General features: G+C 33.5%; 3 protein-coding genes across 5 annotated transcripts in view; 1 reads left to right on the forward strand and 2 right to left on the reverse strand.

The window, feature by feature from the left end:
• The window catches only part of LOC105333210 (protein cycle), a 58,098-nt gene extending 55,403 nt beyond the window's left edge, over window positions 1–2,695 (reverse strand). For all 3 annotated transcript variants that reach the window (XM_066084147.1, XM_066084145.1, XM_066084144.1), the window contains exon 1: window positions 2,650–2,695. In XM_066084147.1, the coding sequence (XP_065940219.1) occupies window positions 2,650–2,680 (31 nt within the window). In that variant the 5' untranslated portion in view covers window positions 2,681–2,695. The remainder of the gene's footprint in view (window positions 1–2,649) is intronic.
• A 2,870-nt stretch (window positions 2,696–5,565) lies between these two features.
• Window positions 5,566–16,396, forward strand: LOC105333195 (2-amino-3-ketobutyrate coenzyme A ligase, mitochondrial). The gene is made up of 12 exons (XM_011436046.4): window positions 5,566–5,663; window positions 6,443–6,654; window positions 7,073–7,162; window positions 7,905–8,124; window positions 12,276–12,372; window positions 12,628–12,714; window positions 12,881–12,963; window positions 13,067–13,176; window positions 13,919–14,020; window positions 14,222–14,300; window positions 14,670–14,717; window positions 15,125–16,396. Exons 1-12 carry the CDS (start codon window positions 5,636–5,638, stop codon window positions 15,232–15,234), a joined length of 1,266 nt encoding a protein of 421 aa, XP_011434348.3. The 5' UTR covers window positions 5,566–5,635; the 3' UTR covers window positions 15,235–16,396.
• LOC136275680 (uncharacterized) lies at window positions 8,738–11,176 on the reverse strand. Its single transcript, XM_066085360.1, has one exon. The coding sequence runs from the start codon at window positions 11,089–11,091 to the stop codon at window positions 9,874–9,876; it is 1,218 nt and encodes a 405-aa protein (XP_065941432.1). The 5' UTR covers window positions 11,092–11,176; the 3' UTR covers window positions 8,738–9,873.
• Window positions 16,397–16,618: the final 222 nt, after the last annotated feature.

The raw sequence follows: 16,618 nt of genomic DNA on the forward strand, positions 1-16,618 counted from the left end.
TCAAAACAAAGGCAGATTGTTTCTACAGGTAAGTACAAAAATGCAATCAATTAATCAAATTCCAATTTAAAGCCACGCGTGTGGAGGATATCAACCCCTCATAAATCTAAATTCAAAATTTCATAAATATTGTCGCTCTAAACACAAGATATCAATGTGAATTTTTTTATACAAAAAATATTTCCTTTTTGGTGTTGAAAACATGATCGAAATAAATCATATGCCCTAATCGTCCTGCTTCCTTAGGTTTTTATAACAAATAACATCCGATTTTAGAATGTTATTATATTATTACCCAACCTTGTAAATCAATCATGAAAGTATTTAATGAAAACGATGTGGCCTCAAAAATATATAGAACTTGAGCACATATGTTTCAGGCATGAATCAAGAACACAGTCGAATTTTAAAACTATTTTTCTTTAGTTATTTACCATTCACTTTCGAAATTCGATTTAAATTATATTGTGAGTCGCAACAAACTGATTCAAGTAAAAGACTGTACCAAATATAAACTATATATTTAAAAGAATGCCCATCTCTTCAGATGTACACAGCATAATTTTATTTAATAATTGTAGATTTGCCATGTACAAGTTCAATTGTTAAAAATAATTACCCAAGGATATTTTTTCTCTTACTCTCTTTTTTTATAATTCGATATTTTGTGTTGTATCTTCCAAATTTCAAGTATACAGTTACTTTTGGAAATTTTGTGACCAGACATGATTTACAGAATGCCAGAGTGTCAACGCCCTTAATCCCCGAGATCCCTATAAGAATGGCGGATAAGGCTGCTAGGATCTCATCACATTTCACATGCTTTAAAGATCGATCAAAAATGGCGCACTTCTAAATTCCAGCATTATTTTGTATAATACGGAGAAGAAATGATAGAAAATCGTGCCTAAATGTTTTTAACTTTCTATAACCTAGATGGGTCTACTAAAGGCTGAAAGTGGAATATTATTTTAAATAATTCGCGAGAGAGTTCGGAAATATAATGGAAAAAAGCTACTCAATGGTTAAAAGACACATTATAGTTTTCGTGTCTTTTTTATTACTTAAAATTTACTTAAAACTAAAGAAAATGGCGTAAAATAAGTGTCAACTTTATATTGTATGTATTTGTTCATTGTTTGTTGATTTAAAAATTATTTTTAAACATAAATCTCAATTTTTGAAGTCTTTATTTCATTTTTATTTCAATAATTTTTATACCATCAAATTGAAATGTCCATCTTTACCAAATGTAGGTTAATTTATTCTTTAACAAGATTTCCATGATTTTTTTTTTCTTTGGTGTTTTCCCCTTTTTTTGGAGGGGGTATTTTTATATATTTTTATATATAACATGAATTTGGGTCAAACGTGAAAGCAAAGAGTATTATGAATAAAAATCCGTTATTTTACCCCGTTTATACTGTGTAAATATTGTAACTATTACATCAGGAAATTCTTCTGTAATAAAAACATTGTTTTCATATTTTATTCTAACAGCTTTTATTTGATTAGCCAGACTGCATGTCTGAATCATAGAACATTTTCTTTCCTAGGATATAAAATGTTTTTAAAAGGGTTATAACTTATATAAATTTCACAATATCTCTTGGTCTTGGTACCAGTATTACAATTTCATATAAAAATCAAGATGCATACTACGTGTAAGTGCACTCGGTTCTCTCGGTCTTTGGTGTAACAAGTGTATGTACATGTATTATTGATTTGTTCTAAATCTAAAAATAAAAATAAACTAATGTCAGAAGAAGGTGATTTTGAAAGCTTCTCTCGCATTTGCTGTGAATAACTCGATCAAAATAAATATATCAACTAAATCTATCCCAAAAAATTCGATAATGTGCTTTCAAATGATCAGAAATTACATATACTATAACGTAAGAATATTGCACTCTAGGGATTTATGAATGAAACAGAAGTACACGTATTGTGCACCACAGGCATCCGACATAAAGACATCATAATTAAAGATAAGACATGCATGACATATGCGGTTGTAACCAAGCGAATGCATGTGCTCACAGCTATTACAGTTTAAATAAACATAAAAGAAAATAGAGATTGGATATTAAAAATAAATAAATAATGATTGAATGAAAATACCTGAGAACATTCGAGAACACCTTTTTGCATCCACGATTATTTAAATTTTGAATGAATTCATTAGAATATAACGATCCACTTTACATAACGAGTCAGGCCGTTTGATTTGCGGAAAGGCATTTAAACAACCAATGTTTTAGGGAACACTGTCTCTGATTAGCGTGAACTGCGTTGAAAGCTTGAATTAACTGCGCAGAAAGATGGTAGTACAGGAGAGAATGGCGTTTTTGATGGAGATAATTTTGTAATGATTGTTAACATTTCCGACCTTAACACATGTCAGGTTTAATTACTTTTAAAACTAATGAATTTAAAAAGGAAATATTCTGTAGGATATGAAATTTAAAATCCTTTTTAATCACATTGATTTTTAAAGCTCAATTTATTTTTTTTAATATTAAATTAATAATATTTTTTCACAAAAAGTTAAAAAAAATTCAAAGTAAAAAAATATCCAAAATTTACAACACTGACCATCAAAAATATATTTATGGACAATATTGTTAATACTGTAAAATTAAACGATACCTGTTAGTTGATTTCCCGTGTCGTGGGCCATAGCGCCTAAAAACTGCTGCTGCGGCTGCTGCATTTCGCACGTGAGGACGTCTCGTGCCGAAGCGAGATCTGACTGAAGTGACCTGGGCCGTGAGAGGCAGTCGGCTGACACAGTCAGGCGACGCGTCAATACTGCACTTAAGCTTTTTGTCGAAGACGCAGAAGGAATTATATTAACGCCCAGAAAGGCATATATTAATTATATATATATGTATATAATGTGTATTCTCTCTCTCTATCCACATTACAATAGGGCATAAAAGCAACTCGAAAGGACCAATTGTTGAGATACAGTATTCTTTTTGTTCTGATCTTGACACATTAAATTCTTTTTTAAATTTTAGATTGGGAGTGAGTGTGGATTATCTCCTAATCGGTGAAAAATTGAACCTTACATCCTTACATTCATGCAATAATGTGAAATGACAATTCATCACAAAAACGAACCTCTCTTTTTTATATTTGAGAAAAAGGAGGGGAGATTAGTGTGTTGGGTTTAGATGTAAGAATTTATATTGATGCACGTATAAATCAAATTATTTGGGGTGCTATTGCTATAAGCTTGATTTACCTACGTTAATTACTCTCTAGTTAAGATATATCCTACATGTACAAATCCCCAAAGGATTTTCTTGTTACAAGATTTATATTGTCAAAATTACCGTTGATTGCCACCCCTTAAAAACACGGATTCTCAACTTCACCCAATACGTTTATTAAAAGAGAATGATATAGATTAGAGATTAAGAAAAGCCCCCCCCCCCCCCCCCCCACACACACACACCACACACACACACACCACACACACACGAAGGCCAGATACATCCCCTACCCTTTAATTTTGTTCTTTTTATTGATCTGTTAAGAGAGAGAGAGAGAGAGAGAGAGAGAGAGAGAGAGAGAGAGAGAGAGAGCATCGTGGCCAAATTTTATAGAGTACATATAGGTCTACTAAATTATGAAATTCTACTAGAACGCCAAAGATCTAGAAATAACGTCGCTAGCGTGCGACGATTATCCTTCCTTCACACTCTACAAAATAGATTATCTTCAGAAATATTTATCATCGTGCATTAAAATTTTCAGATCTGAATTGAATTGGGTAGATATCTCAAAGCACAAGTTCTTGCCACTTTACGCGGATTTTTCACGATTTTATCGCATCTGTGACATTAATTTTGGATCAACCCTCGTAAACAATAAAATATGTTCAATTCAATTCAGTTGTAATATGTAAAATTTCTTAATTTAAAATACATAAATTGGGGAAATAAAATTTTTTCACTGAAAAAATGTAGATCTATGTACAAAATCATAAGTGGTTAATTTAATTATTTATTTGAGCATTTTGAATGATTGACCAAAACTTGATTGATAGATGTCAAGTTATAAGAACGATATAGAGGTAAGAATTCATTGTTATGTAAACAAAGCTCGAGTCTTAGATTTGCTTAAAGTATGGAATTACCACTCTTTGACAAAATGATTCGTGGCAAGCCAAATTAACCGTTTTAATCAATCAATGTGTTCATAAATAAAAATTTTACAGAGTAAGCAACTTATTTCTTTGAAACTTATGTCAATACAACACATATGTAAACAATAACAAGGTTCGAGCTTTGTTTAAAAAACATAGCTCTAAAGGGACATGGTCACGATTTTGGTCAAATTCAATTTTACTATTTTTATTATTTACAATGGTTCAGGAATGTATTTCTAATTATCAAGTAAAGTTTGAGAGTAAGTCGTAGAGTTAAGATTCAAAGCTCACAACTGGTTGTCATGAAAACAAGGCTCGTGCCCTGTTTTTGTTTACATTGGTTCAATATACCAGTAAAAAATCTTTTTTTAAGCAGATTTGTTTATTATCTTATTCATTTTAAGCATAAATAAACAGTTTCTATTGTTTAAAACATTCGTTTTAGGTCTAAAATTGGAATTTTCACTTTAACATTCAAAATGTAAACAAAAGCTTTGTTTACATAGCAAAGAATTGTAAGGTCTGTAACTCGCTTATAACTCGACAAATGGCACTTAAATTTTGGTTGCCAATTAAAAATGCCTTACTGAAGCATTGTATACATTAAAATCTAAAAATAATTTTTGACCAAAATCGTGACCATGCCCCTTTAAAACTCTGTATCTTGCGTATAACTCAGTATTTGACTTTTAAATTTTACAAAGCATTTAAAACCATCAAAACTATTCTATATAAACATTACAAAGGAAAACTAAACTATCAAATGTTGAGCTAAGATCGTATCTAAGAACTGTTTTCTTTTCTTAACAACTGTTTTTGTGTGTGTGTGTGTGTGTGTTTTTTTGTTTTTGTTTTTGTTTTAATACAAAAAGTCATAATTCCAGAAATATAGTGGTAGGGGTAATTCCTACTGTAGTATCTCTATTGAATGCCAATTAAGAAAAAGGCCATGAAATTTGTGAATATGTTATAGGCCTAAAGCATAACGTTATTCTCAGTTTGATATATGAAAATTAAACAAAAGTCTTATTGTGTATTTATTATGAGATATCATATAATCTGTTAATATTTAGAATTAAAAAATCCGAAACTTAAAAAAGCCGTAAAAAGTCCATTGATGTAATCATTTTTAAAAACTTATTTCTGTTCTTAATTTGCAAATAGATTCCCTTAAATCAATCAATTATAAAATCATAATCCCAAAATAGGGGTTCGGGGGGGGGGGGGGGGGTTAATTCATATCATCGAGGCTCCATTGCAAGGCAAGAAAGTATAATTCAAGATTTCTATCATTAAACGAAACACATGATATATAAAACATTATTCCAGGAAAACTTAAATATCTTTCATGCATAAATATTATCTCAAGAAAATTAAAAATATGAAATAACTCTCAACTAACCATGCCTACAGGATGTTGAAAATAAGTTATCGCTCTTTTTGACATCCTGTTTGTTTACATAAATTCTCTCCGGGATGATCAGATCAAATCAATTGTTAAAAGGTAAGTAGTCTGTGGCAAGAGTAGTAGTGATTGAATATTTGTTGGGATATTAAAGTAGTTCAAGTTCGTCGTCGAAAACATTCAGATTTGTCAACGAAAAAGAGCCTAGAGCATGGAACATATTGTAGTTCGAATTTCCTCTAAGCGCTGTCACATGTCGTTAGTCAGATATAATGTCCATCGATATGAAAGTAATACTAACCTCTGTTGTATTGGTATTATTAACATTCACCTTTGTCTTGAATAGAGTCGATGTTGTCGAAATCATCATCTGTTCTTATTTATCTTTGTACTATTTCGATCTTCGATCTTGTTTGTAATTGTATCGACCCAATCATGCTTGTTTTTCTGTGATGCCTAAAAGGGCCCTAATTTGGAAATAATGAAAATCTCTCTCTCTCTCTCTCTCTCTCTCTCTCTCTCTCTCTGTCAGCACTGATACTGTTAGGATAAGAAACTCTCGTAAACTATCTGGTAATAGAGTCGATGTTGTCGAAATCATCATCTGTTCTTATTTATCTTTGTACTATTTCGATCTTCGATCTTGTTTGTAATTGTATGGACCCAATCATGCTTGTTTATCTGTGATGCCTAAAAGGGCCCTTATTTGGAAATAATGAAAATATCTCTCTCTCTCTCTCTCTCTCTCTCTCTCTCTCTCTCTCTCTCTCTCTCTCTCTCTCTCTCTCTCTCTCAGGACTGATACTGTTAGAATAAGAAACTCTCGTAAACTATCTGGTAAAACATGTATCAAATGAATTAGCATCATCTTTTTCTAGTATGGAGGACAGTTCTTCTCCAGGGCAGGGCGGGAACAGCTTCCATGGCTCAAGTCAGAACAAGCCTGCATAAAGAGCTGGATGGAATTAAGGAGGCGGGGACATGGAAAGGGGAGAGAATCATCACATCCAAACAGGGACCAAGTATTCACGTTCAGGGGAGCAAAAATGACATTCTCAACTTCTGTGCCAACAATTATCTAGGACTCTCTGTAAGTGTATCCAGCCAATAACTTGAAGGTGCTTTGTATCTTTGATTTAGAATAAAAGATAAATTTCTATGGGATTAATCACTATTATTGCCTGTGACTAAGAGGGATGAAGGAAAGTGAATTCTGTCCAATTTTTATGCCCCTCGATGCATGTTTCCTAAATAATTGTTAATTTCGTAATAATTACACATCAAGATTTCTTTTGCAAAATAGTTATTCTAACCTTTGGGCAGAAATATTAAATAATTTTACAGAGGAATTAATTCATATTTCTGAAATTTTTATTAAAAATATAAACTACAGTACACGGTAAAAGATAGAATTATACATTATACTGATGATTTAGATTATTTCATTATGAATATCTATATGTATGTATATTGATTTGAAATATGAATTGAGTGGTGGGTTTTTGTAGAGTCACCCTGAAGTGATAGAGGCGGGAAAGAAGGCCCTGGATACTCACGGCGCGGGACTGAGTTCAGTCAGGTTCATCTGTGGGACCATGGTAAGCTGCTCATTGTCAGTTCTTATCTTGTTTGTGTACGTAAATGTGCGACCGCATCCAGCATCCAATACTCCTAGGGTCTGCAGTTAAATGTTCATGTAATCTGTCGCCATCTTTTGATAAAGACAATATCAGAGTAATATGATGTAGCTTTTTGGATATGTGGTTTGTTATGTTAAGATGAACTTTGTGGCAGTTTAAATACACATCCAGTTGTCTGCCCTCAATTTAGCATTAAACTAGTGCAGTTTTTTGAATGCCATAAATTGCAGTTTTTTACTATGGGAGGCATGCACTGTAGCTCCCAGGTCATCCATCCAAATTTTTTCGGCCCAGGGCTTTAGACCTGCAGCTGCCCTTAATTACACATTTCCCATGCTGATGTCTCCTTCCTTCAGTGAGTGTTGTGATCACCATAGACCCAATGTTAGTCTCGCACCTGCTTTCTGCATAGAGAACAACTAACTGATGGTGGATTGCAAAGATTGCTAGAGTTGTGTCCCTTTGTGTTGTAATAGTATTGGAATAAGTCAATTTAGGATATCTGGATTGTCAGACAAAGAACTTTTAAAAGCAGTCTGAACAATGTATAGATTTTGAAATCAACCTTAGCAACCTTGTTGTATAAGAAAAAAATATAGCCTTCAATGGTTAAAGGAATTAACTATTTTTTTTTTTTAACAGAGCATTTTGATTCCTATAGACTTCCTGTCACTATGCCATTTCTTTTAATTGATAACAGGATATACATAAAGAACTGGAGGAGAAAATTGCCAAGTTTCATGGGAAGGAGGACTCCATTTTGTATGCGAGCTGTTTCGATGCTAACGCCGGTCTGTTTGAGGTGTTACTAGGGGCGGAGGATGCGGTGATATCCGACGAACTGAACCACGCCTCCATTATTGACGGAATTCGCCTCTGTAAAGCTAAGAGACTGCGGTATCAGCACAGGAATATGGAAGGTAGGAAATGGAGATATAAATTATGCTCACTGTGATAGATAGGTAAAAATTATGTCAGCTAGGGCTGTTTGAAAACAAATCTGCCTGGGGTCCATAGTTTACTACTTCCTCTAAATCCATGGTTTGGAGTCCACATAGCTCTCTTCCACCTGTGGCTGCCTAAACACAAAGTTTTTAAAAGCTTTACATTCAATCTCTAATGGTACATTTAAAACTGTTTTGATTTTATAGGCAGTATGCTTTAACCACATCAGCAGTAAATAACATGTTTTATGTTAACGTGATTGGGATAATAAAGATCAAACTTGGGTTTTGCTTTTCCTGTTTTGTTCAATATACTTTGATTAACTACAAGGCTTTTAAGTTTACTGTTTTTGTCTCATGCAACTGCACGTAGATAAGAGAGGACTGACCTGTGCATATTCATTAGACCAAGGTTTATGTATACTGTAAAAGAGCTGTAGTTCCAATCTGTGTACCACCAGATAATACATGTACATAAACTATGTACTTAATTCATCTGCCACCACAGCATGTGTTAGTACAAATATTTTTCATGACATTTATGATTTTAAATAAAAATAAGTAGAAGATTTCCTGTTCAATAAATTTTTACAATATTTTATTACCAATGTGTGTATTATATACATATAACAAAATGCTCACTCATAAATATTTTGCCTTACGCGGGGGTGTTAAGGAAGCATATGGGCAATTTAGTGTCTTATTTTGACTGTTATATTCAAAATCGTGAAATTAAATAACTAGTTTGAATAAGATCAAAAACTTAATATTATCCTTTAAAATAGATGTACATTACTGCCACATTGGTGCATTATCACGTGACAACTATAAATAGCTTATGAATATTCCTTAACATAAAATGAGATAGAACAACACTACCCGCAGTTTCCAAAATAAAATAAACATACCAAGTGAAGGCAATAGATCTCAGTTTAATCAAAACCGCTGATGGAATTCTATGTTCTTCTTAAATAAATAGTTATTCATACGACTCTCGTAAAACCTTCCCAACTTTTATAAAGTTTGCACGGAAAACGGTATGTTGCATGAAAACAACACACAACATGGGATTCTAGCAGCACGTTTCAATTTAAGCATTGATCAAACTAACGATATGTATAAAATTTTAAGTTCAATATATACAGGGTAGTGTTGTTCTAGTATTTTTATATCATAAACAACGACAGAGAAAAGCCTGGACGAGAAATAAAGGAAATTTTACATACCTTTTAGCGAATGATTGATAAAACTAACATCTCTCCCAGTATTCTTATGTTCAATTCTCAATGAATCACACCACAAAACTTTAATAGAGTTCTTAGATTGGTTATATTTTGAATATGATTACAATGCTTTCCGATCGAATTCACACGACATTCAACTTTTAGTCATGACGTCATCAATGTATAAATCTACTTAATACAAACTAATTTCAGAAAAAGAATTGTCTTTAGTATTTTTAATTTGTTTTTTGTCTACGTTTTGTTGCTTAAATATTCAAATATGTACATAATAACTAAGATTTGTGATTTAAAACCCCTGAGTAGATCAAGGCTGTATAAAAAACAATAGTGGTCTCAAATTTTTTTTTCTACTGAATTTTAGCTAATGTTTATCAATATTCCAATAATCATCTATCTGTTACTTTAAACTGAAGTATTTTTTAAATTCTGAATTGCTCGGCCATGAACGAATTTCCCCAAAATGATTAGAGAAGAACCCCTTTTATTTCGGTGTCCCAGGTACACAGTCAATGATGACAATCATCAACAAGAGCAGGGTCATGATGGCCGCCCCAGTGTAGCCCATGTAGGCAGAGGAAGGCCGGGGGTCAGTGGCACAGGTCAGCCTTCTCAAGGTCGTGGACAGAGTTGCAATGTCAACGGTCAGGTTCTGCTTGATGTTCTGAACTCTGATTTCAAGGTCATTAGGGTCATACACTACATAACAGATTTGTTCACAGGGGCATACAGTGGTCACACTGCTCTGGTTTAAAGTTGTGTGGACTTCTGCAAGGGTTGAGGTTTTTGTTTCAGTAGTAGATGGTGACCCAGATTCCGTTGACATTTCTGTGGTAGTAAGTGGTGACTTGGTTTCCAAAGCAATGATTTTGGACATATCTTCTTGGGCAGGATGTTGTAACCTAGTGTCTGTTGCGGTTTCTGTGGCAGTAGATGGTAACCTAGTTTCTGTTGAGGTTTCTGTAGCAGTAGATGGTAACCTAGTCTCTGTGGAGGTTTCTGTAGCAGTAGATGGTAACCTAGTTTCTGTTGCGGTTTCTGTGGCAGTAGATGGTAACCTAGTTTCTGTTGAGGTTTCTGTAGCAGTAGATGGTAACCTAGTTTCTGTTGAGGTTTCTGTGGCAGTAGATGGTAACCTAGTTTCTGTTGCGGTTTCTGTGGCAGTAGATGGTAACCAAGTTTCTGTTGCGGTTTCTGTGGCAGTAGATGGTAACCTACTTTCTGTTCGTATTTCTGTGAGATTAGGTGGTGACGTATTATTTATTGAAACATTTGTGGTACTTTGGACAATATCCTGTATTATTGCAATGTCCCTAATGAAGGAGGAACACACCTCTTTTGAGGTTGAGACTGTTTTACAAACAAAGTAATGATAACTACCACAATTTTCTGGTTCCACTGTTTGGTTGGATTGGTTCACAGTGTAGCATGTGCTTGGATTCTGTCCATTATTCTGCCAAATTGTTTGTGACTTGGTCAGATTAAAAACAAAGTTCATTTCTTCCTGATCAGTGATATCAAATATAAACAAAGTAGATAAATTTTTGGCACAAGTACTATAAGCACTCAGGTAGGTGACATTTGTGAAGTAAGCTCTGTAACATCCATAAGACAAATCTCTTTTACAAAATTCTTCCCAACCTGTCTGGCAGAGTTCAGCTCTTACTCCGTAAAAACACAAAAAGAAAACCAAAGCCTTCATGTTTAAATCACTGTTCTGGCTGACAACAAGAAATGAAGTTTTTTAGGAATATTGCTGTATAAATGTTAACTGGACTTGTTCCAGAAGTAACTGCAAACGAAGATTGGAGTAATTATTCCAACAATCGATATGAATGGGGCATGTTGCTGATAAAAGATAAAATGTTTTTGTAAGAGGCAGGAAGTTGTACTGAATTCTTTACATCAATGCATCTCCTCAACTAGTACAGGCTTTGTGAATATTAAAACCTGAGGTCCAATCAATTTCTCTGCAGGTATGGATTTTTGGATGCAATTTGCTTTTCTTTTTCAAGTGGAGGGGCAGTATTGTGATTAGGTTTGGAGTCCTTGGAAAAGGAAATGGGAGCTTGATTTTATGTATGGATATGTTAGGCATCTACCCAAAAATAAACACTGCATGGCCTGTATGTTAATATGATCTGTTTTCTCAAGTTTAATATCCAAAGTACACATATCATTGGTACACAATTTCCCTTTGTTACTGCAATTTTAAGACACAAGTTCAAAGGCTTTGAATTTTCTGTTTGAAAATGTTTAGAATTGATCATATATGTAATCACTACCTAAAAATGGTTTATAAAGCTTTATGATTTTCATCTTTCTATACTTTACTCAGGGAAAACAAATAGAAAACACTGTATTTTACTTGAAGTTCAGTACAACTTGTATAAAAATGCATTTTATCTGCAAGGTCAGCAACTGTGCTCACTGGAAGGTCCAGTTATGTATTGATTACCCGGTATTTTATTCCATCTCTCCATCTCTTTCTTTTTTTTAAGCTCACTAAAAGCTCAGATGATGTAAGTTGACATTGCACATTGAGCTATTCTTAAGTTCTTTTTCAAACTGCCTTACTTCAATGCCTTCATTAAAGTTGTGGCCTTTGAATATATATCATAATTTTCAAAATACAGTTATTTTGAATTATTTTAATTAGATGTCCTTTCCACTGTATTACTTGATCTTAAATGTTTTCTTGTATATACATGTACCTGTTAGCTTTATTAAGCTGTTTCCTTGTATATAGCTTTATTTTAATGACATACTTATATACCTAACTGAGTATTAAAACATTTGCATGAGGGTTTTTTTTGCTAGATATTAAAATGTGTAGAGTACATGTCATTGTTTTGAACCCTATGAATGTGGTACAATTTATTGTAGATCTTGAGAAACAGTTGATTGCTGCTAAGGATTGTGGGAAGAAGTTGATAGCCACCGACGGAGTGTTCAGCATGGACGGATTTGTTGCTCCGTTGCCGTGAGTCAGCCATCGAGTACATCTCGGAGATTTCAAAATTAATGTCATTAAAGCATATATGATAAATGTATTAACTATTTTAACCTTTGGATATGTTATTGGAAGGATCCCAACCATCAAGCTTTTGGGTGTGGTAAATGTGGAAGAATTCCTTAAATTCACATTGTACAATGTATAGAAAATGTATTATAAGTTTAGGCACATATAAGCAACAAGTGGTTTTTTGATAGCGCAGTGTATAAATTTTTTTTGTAGAGATATATGCAAACTAGCAGACAAATATAATGCCATGGTCTTTATTGATGAATGCCACGGTACGGGGTTCTTTGGTCCAACTGGAAGGTGAGTAGCATTCAGCCTGTCAAGAAGCATTTTCAGTGAGTCAAAATACTATCTCAATTTTATCCTTCTTTTTGGCTTATGATGTAGAGAATCTGTTTGGTTTGTTCCATCTTGCTAGTATTGACAAAATCCTTACAGCTGAGTTGGATGTTCTCTTTCTATACAGGGGGACAGATGAGCATTTTGGAATCAGTGACAAGATTGACATTGTTAACTCGACTCTGGGCAAGGCTTTAGGAGGGGCAGCAGGTAGGAAATGATTATCCTGTTTTATTGAAACCCACCTGTGCATTTTTGTAGAATATGTGAGTTGTAAGTAGGCTGATCTATGGGTAAATGTGTGCTGTTTTAGGGGGTTACACAGCAGGCCCGAAGGAGCTGACTACATTACTACGACAGAGGTCTAGACCTTACTTGTTCTCAAATGCCCTGCCCCCACCAGTTGTTGCTTGTGCCAGTAAAGTAAGTGTTGCTTGTGTGAGTAAAGAAGTGTTGCTTGTGCCAGTAAAGTAAGTGTTGCTTGTGCCAGTAAAGTAAGTGTTGCTTGTGTGAGTAAAGTAAGTGTTGCTTGTGCCAGTAAAGTAAGTGTTGCTTGTGCCAGTAAAGTAAGTGATGGTTGTGCTCATAAACTTGAGTAAAGTAAGTGTTGCTTGTGCCAGCTAAGTAAGTGTTGCTCGAGCCAGTAAAGTAATTGTTGCTTGTGTGAGTAAAGTAATTGTTGCTTGTGTGAGTAAAGTAAGTGATGGTTGTGCAAGTAAGCTTGGGTAAAGTAAGTGTTGCTTGTGCCAGTAAAGTAAGTGTTGATTGTGGTAGTAAATCTAGTGTTGCTTTTTCTTGTCGAGTAAATGTTGCTTGTGCCAATAAAGTAAGTGTTGCTTGTTCTTGTAAGTAAGTAGTGTTTTCCCCAGATAAAGTGTTGCTTGCTTGGAGAGGCATTGCTTGTGCTGGTTAAGTAGTTGTTTGTGCCAGTAAGTTAGCTAAGTGTTGCTTGTCTGGAGCAAGTGTTACATGTACTTGTTCCTGTAAAGGAAGAGAGATTTTTCTTACGTTTGGGAAATAAAATATGCAAATATTTCTTGGGAAATAAAATATGCAAATATTTCTTGGTTTACAATAGTTATTAATCATTCATTAGAATTGTAAAGCTGCAGATCTTGAAGAATCAATATCCTGTTTGATTTTGTGATATTTGTTTTCCTCTCAGGCTCTAGATCTGATCATCTCCAACACTGACCTTCCACAGAAAGTGCTAAATAATACCAAGCGATTCCGCTCACGAATGTTGGATGCCGGATTTAAACTCTCAGTAAGTCAATCAGTTTTTGTACTGGTACATTTAAATTTTTTGAGAAGCAATATTTTTTTAAGTTTGTTGTTAAAATTAAAAGTTGAACATAAAATTGAGCTCTTGAATTTTACAAAACTTGTAAAATTAAAAATTATGTTCGTTGGTTTTTAGTTACAGTAATAAGACAGTAACTAATTTTGTGGTTTTTGTGGGTTACAGGGGGACCCTGATCACCCTATCTGTCCAGTCATGCTAGGAGATGCCAGACTTGCCAATACGTTTGCTGATGAAATGCTCGGTATGTATTGATTATACTCCACAGTTCATTTTTGTAGATATATACTCCGCTTATTGCCTCAATCGTTTAAACACTATGAGTGTATCTTTGTAAGACTTACTGAAATTTACTGTTGAATAGCTTGTACCAGAAGACCAGGAGATATTTTAAATTGTACTCATATTTCAATTAAATTTTCCAAGAAGGCTACCTCATGTGAGCTTGTATGCCAGGATTTAGATAATGACTTTTTTCTACACAGCTGAATAAAAAATACCCCCCCCCCCAAAAAAAAAAAAAAAAAAAAAAAAATGTTTTTTAGATGAGAAACAGGTATAAATTTTATCAATTTTCATTCGTGATTTTAAGAATTGTTGTTGTATTTTGCAGAGAGGGGGATCTATGTGATAGGATTCAGCTACCCAGTAGTACCCAAGGGTAAGTTAATTACTGTTAATACACTGACAAAATGTTTTCACCGTCATGTACCAGTATTGTTTTGTACTGCTAGGATCCTGCCCAGACTAACCCACTCTTGTAAAGTCTGACTTACTTGACTTCAATTCAAGTTCCATCAACAACATGTACATTTCAATAATTTTGATATTTTTTCTAAAAACCAGTCCATTTCTTCTGCAATTTGAGTTTTAAATAAAAGGCTATCATTTTATTAATTTGCTTTGTGTGGCATTTAGGTTTGAAAGGTCTCATTATATAATATTTTTTTTAATTTTGGAAATCATATAGAACAATGCTGAACAATACTCTGACATATGTATTATGAGGAATATTTACAATGTTCAAGTTCTTTTGCTATCAATTATAAACAAGTTTTATCCTTGCAGGCAAGGCCCGTATTCGAGTACAGCTTTCTGCCGCCCACTCCGAGTCCGAAGTTGACCGGGCTGTTGACGCCTTCATAGAAATAGGCCGTAAACTCAAGGTCATCAGTTGAAGGTCACAGTATCATTAGCCGAATAGTACCAGTAATCTCCAGTTACCGGTACATGTGTCTTAGTTTTGTGGTGTGGTGTAATCAACTGTCAAGAAGTAATTGGATAAAATAAGCAGTTGTTTTCAAAGGGTAATTTTTTTCCTAATATCCAGATCTTTTCATTCTCCATTTATTGAAATATATTTTTAAGTACTGTATCAAGAATCTCAGTTTACATGCAAAGTTTTTTATGCACACTTATGCATACACACAATTTAAATGTTCACTCAGTTTACTTTTGTTTTCCTATTGAGTTCATTGTCTATATGTATTAATTGGCTCTGTTATACTTATGACTTAGTTATGTATTGTAGTCTACAACTGTTATGTTGTTTTTAAAGAGAAAAGTTGTGGTACTTATTATATTACGTTTTATATTTGTATTTGTAATAATTCAGGAACATTCCATCCTAATGACAATTGTTGTTGTATTTGTGTGAACTAACATTCCAATTTTTTTGGGCGGGTTTTATAACAATATACTTTGATGATGACCAATTTTACCATATCATGCATATTTTACTTGTATGAATATTTCTGACATTCCATGAATCTCAAATATTTATTTCTTTGGAAATTCTTTTGGTCATTTTTGCATTCCTCTGGTCAACATTATGAATCTCATGTAATTTTTTGGAACAGATTATTATGTATACACCATATATTTTTTTCAGGTTTAATATTTGATTTCTTTATTACCGTAATTATTCTCACCAACTTTGTTTATGAACAATATATGATCAAATTGAACAATTTCTGAAGCAGAGATTATGTTACGGATTACATGTATAAATACCTACTACCAGGTAGTATGCTTTTTTGTTCAAAATTGAAGAATTGTATCATTTTACAAGCAGCTGACTAGTCAATTAATATGTACTACCTAATTTGAGTAAATACCAATACTATTTAAATGGAGGAACCATTCTCACACAAGAGTTTTTTTTTTTATTTGGTTTTATTACATATATCTGTGAATACCATTGGTTTAAGGTTCTGAGATTAACTGTTTTCTTTCATAATTATATGTGATGGTCCAAATTTATATAATAATTGTTGATTACATCACTTTACAGTTATGTGGTGAAGTGCTAGCTTATAATAAAATTTTTCAGAATCAAAATGCGTGTGTTATTGAGGTCCAGTATTAAGCTAAGGATGTTCCAAACTTGACATGAAGAGGCATGGTCAAGAATAATCTGCCTTATGATGCTCAAGTTAATAAAATGCAATCTACAATTAATGAAAAAATATGTAATCAATTCAAGCATCCATTGCATTTTAAATCCTGCAACCACCTTTTTTTGTTTTAGCCACCATTTTATGATTAACAATTACGATGGAG

The sequence above is a fragment of the Magallana gigas genome, chromosome 5, assembly GCF_963853765.1.
Source record: "Magallana gigas chromosome 5, xbMagGiga1.1, whole genome shotgun sequence".
Classification (NCBI taxonomy): domain Eukaryota; kingdom Metazoa; phylum Mollusca; class Bivalvia; order Ostreida; family Ostreidae; genus Magallana; species Magallana gigas.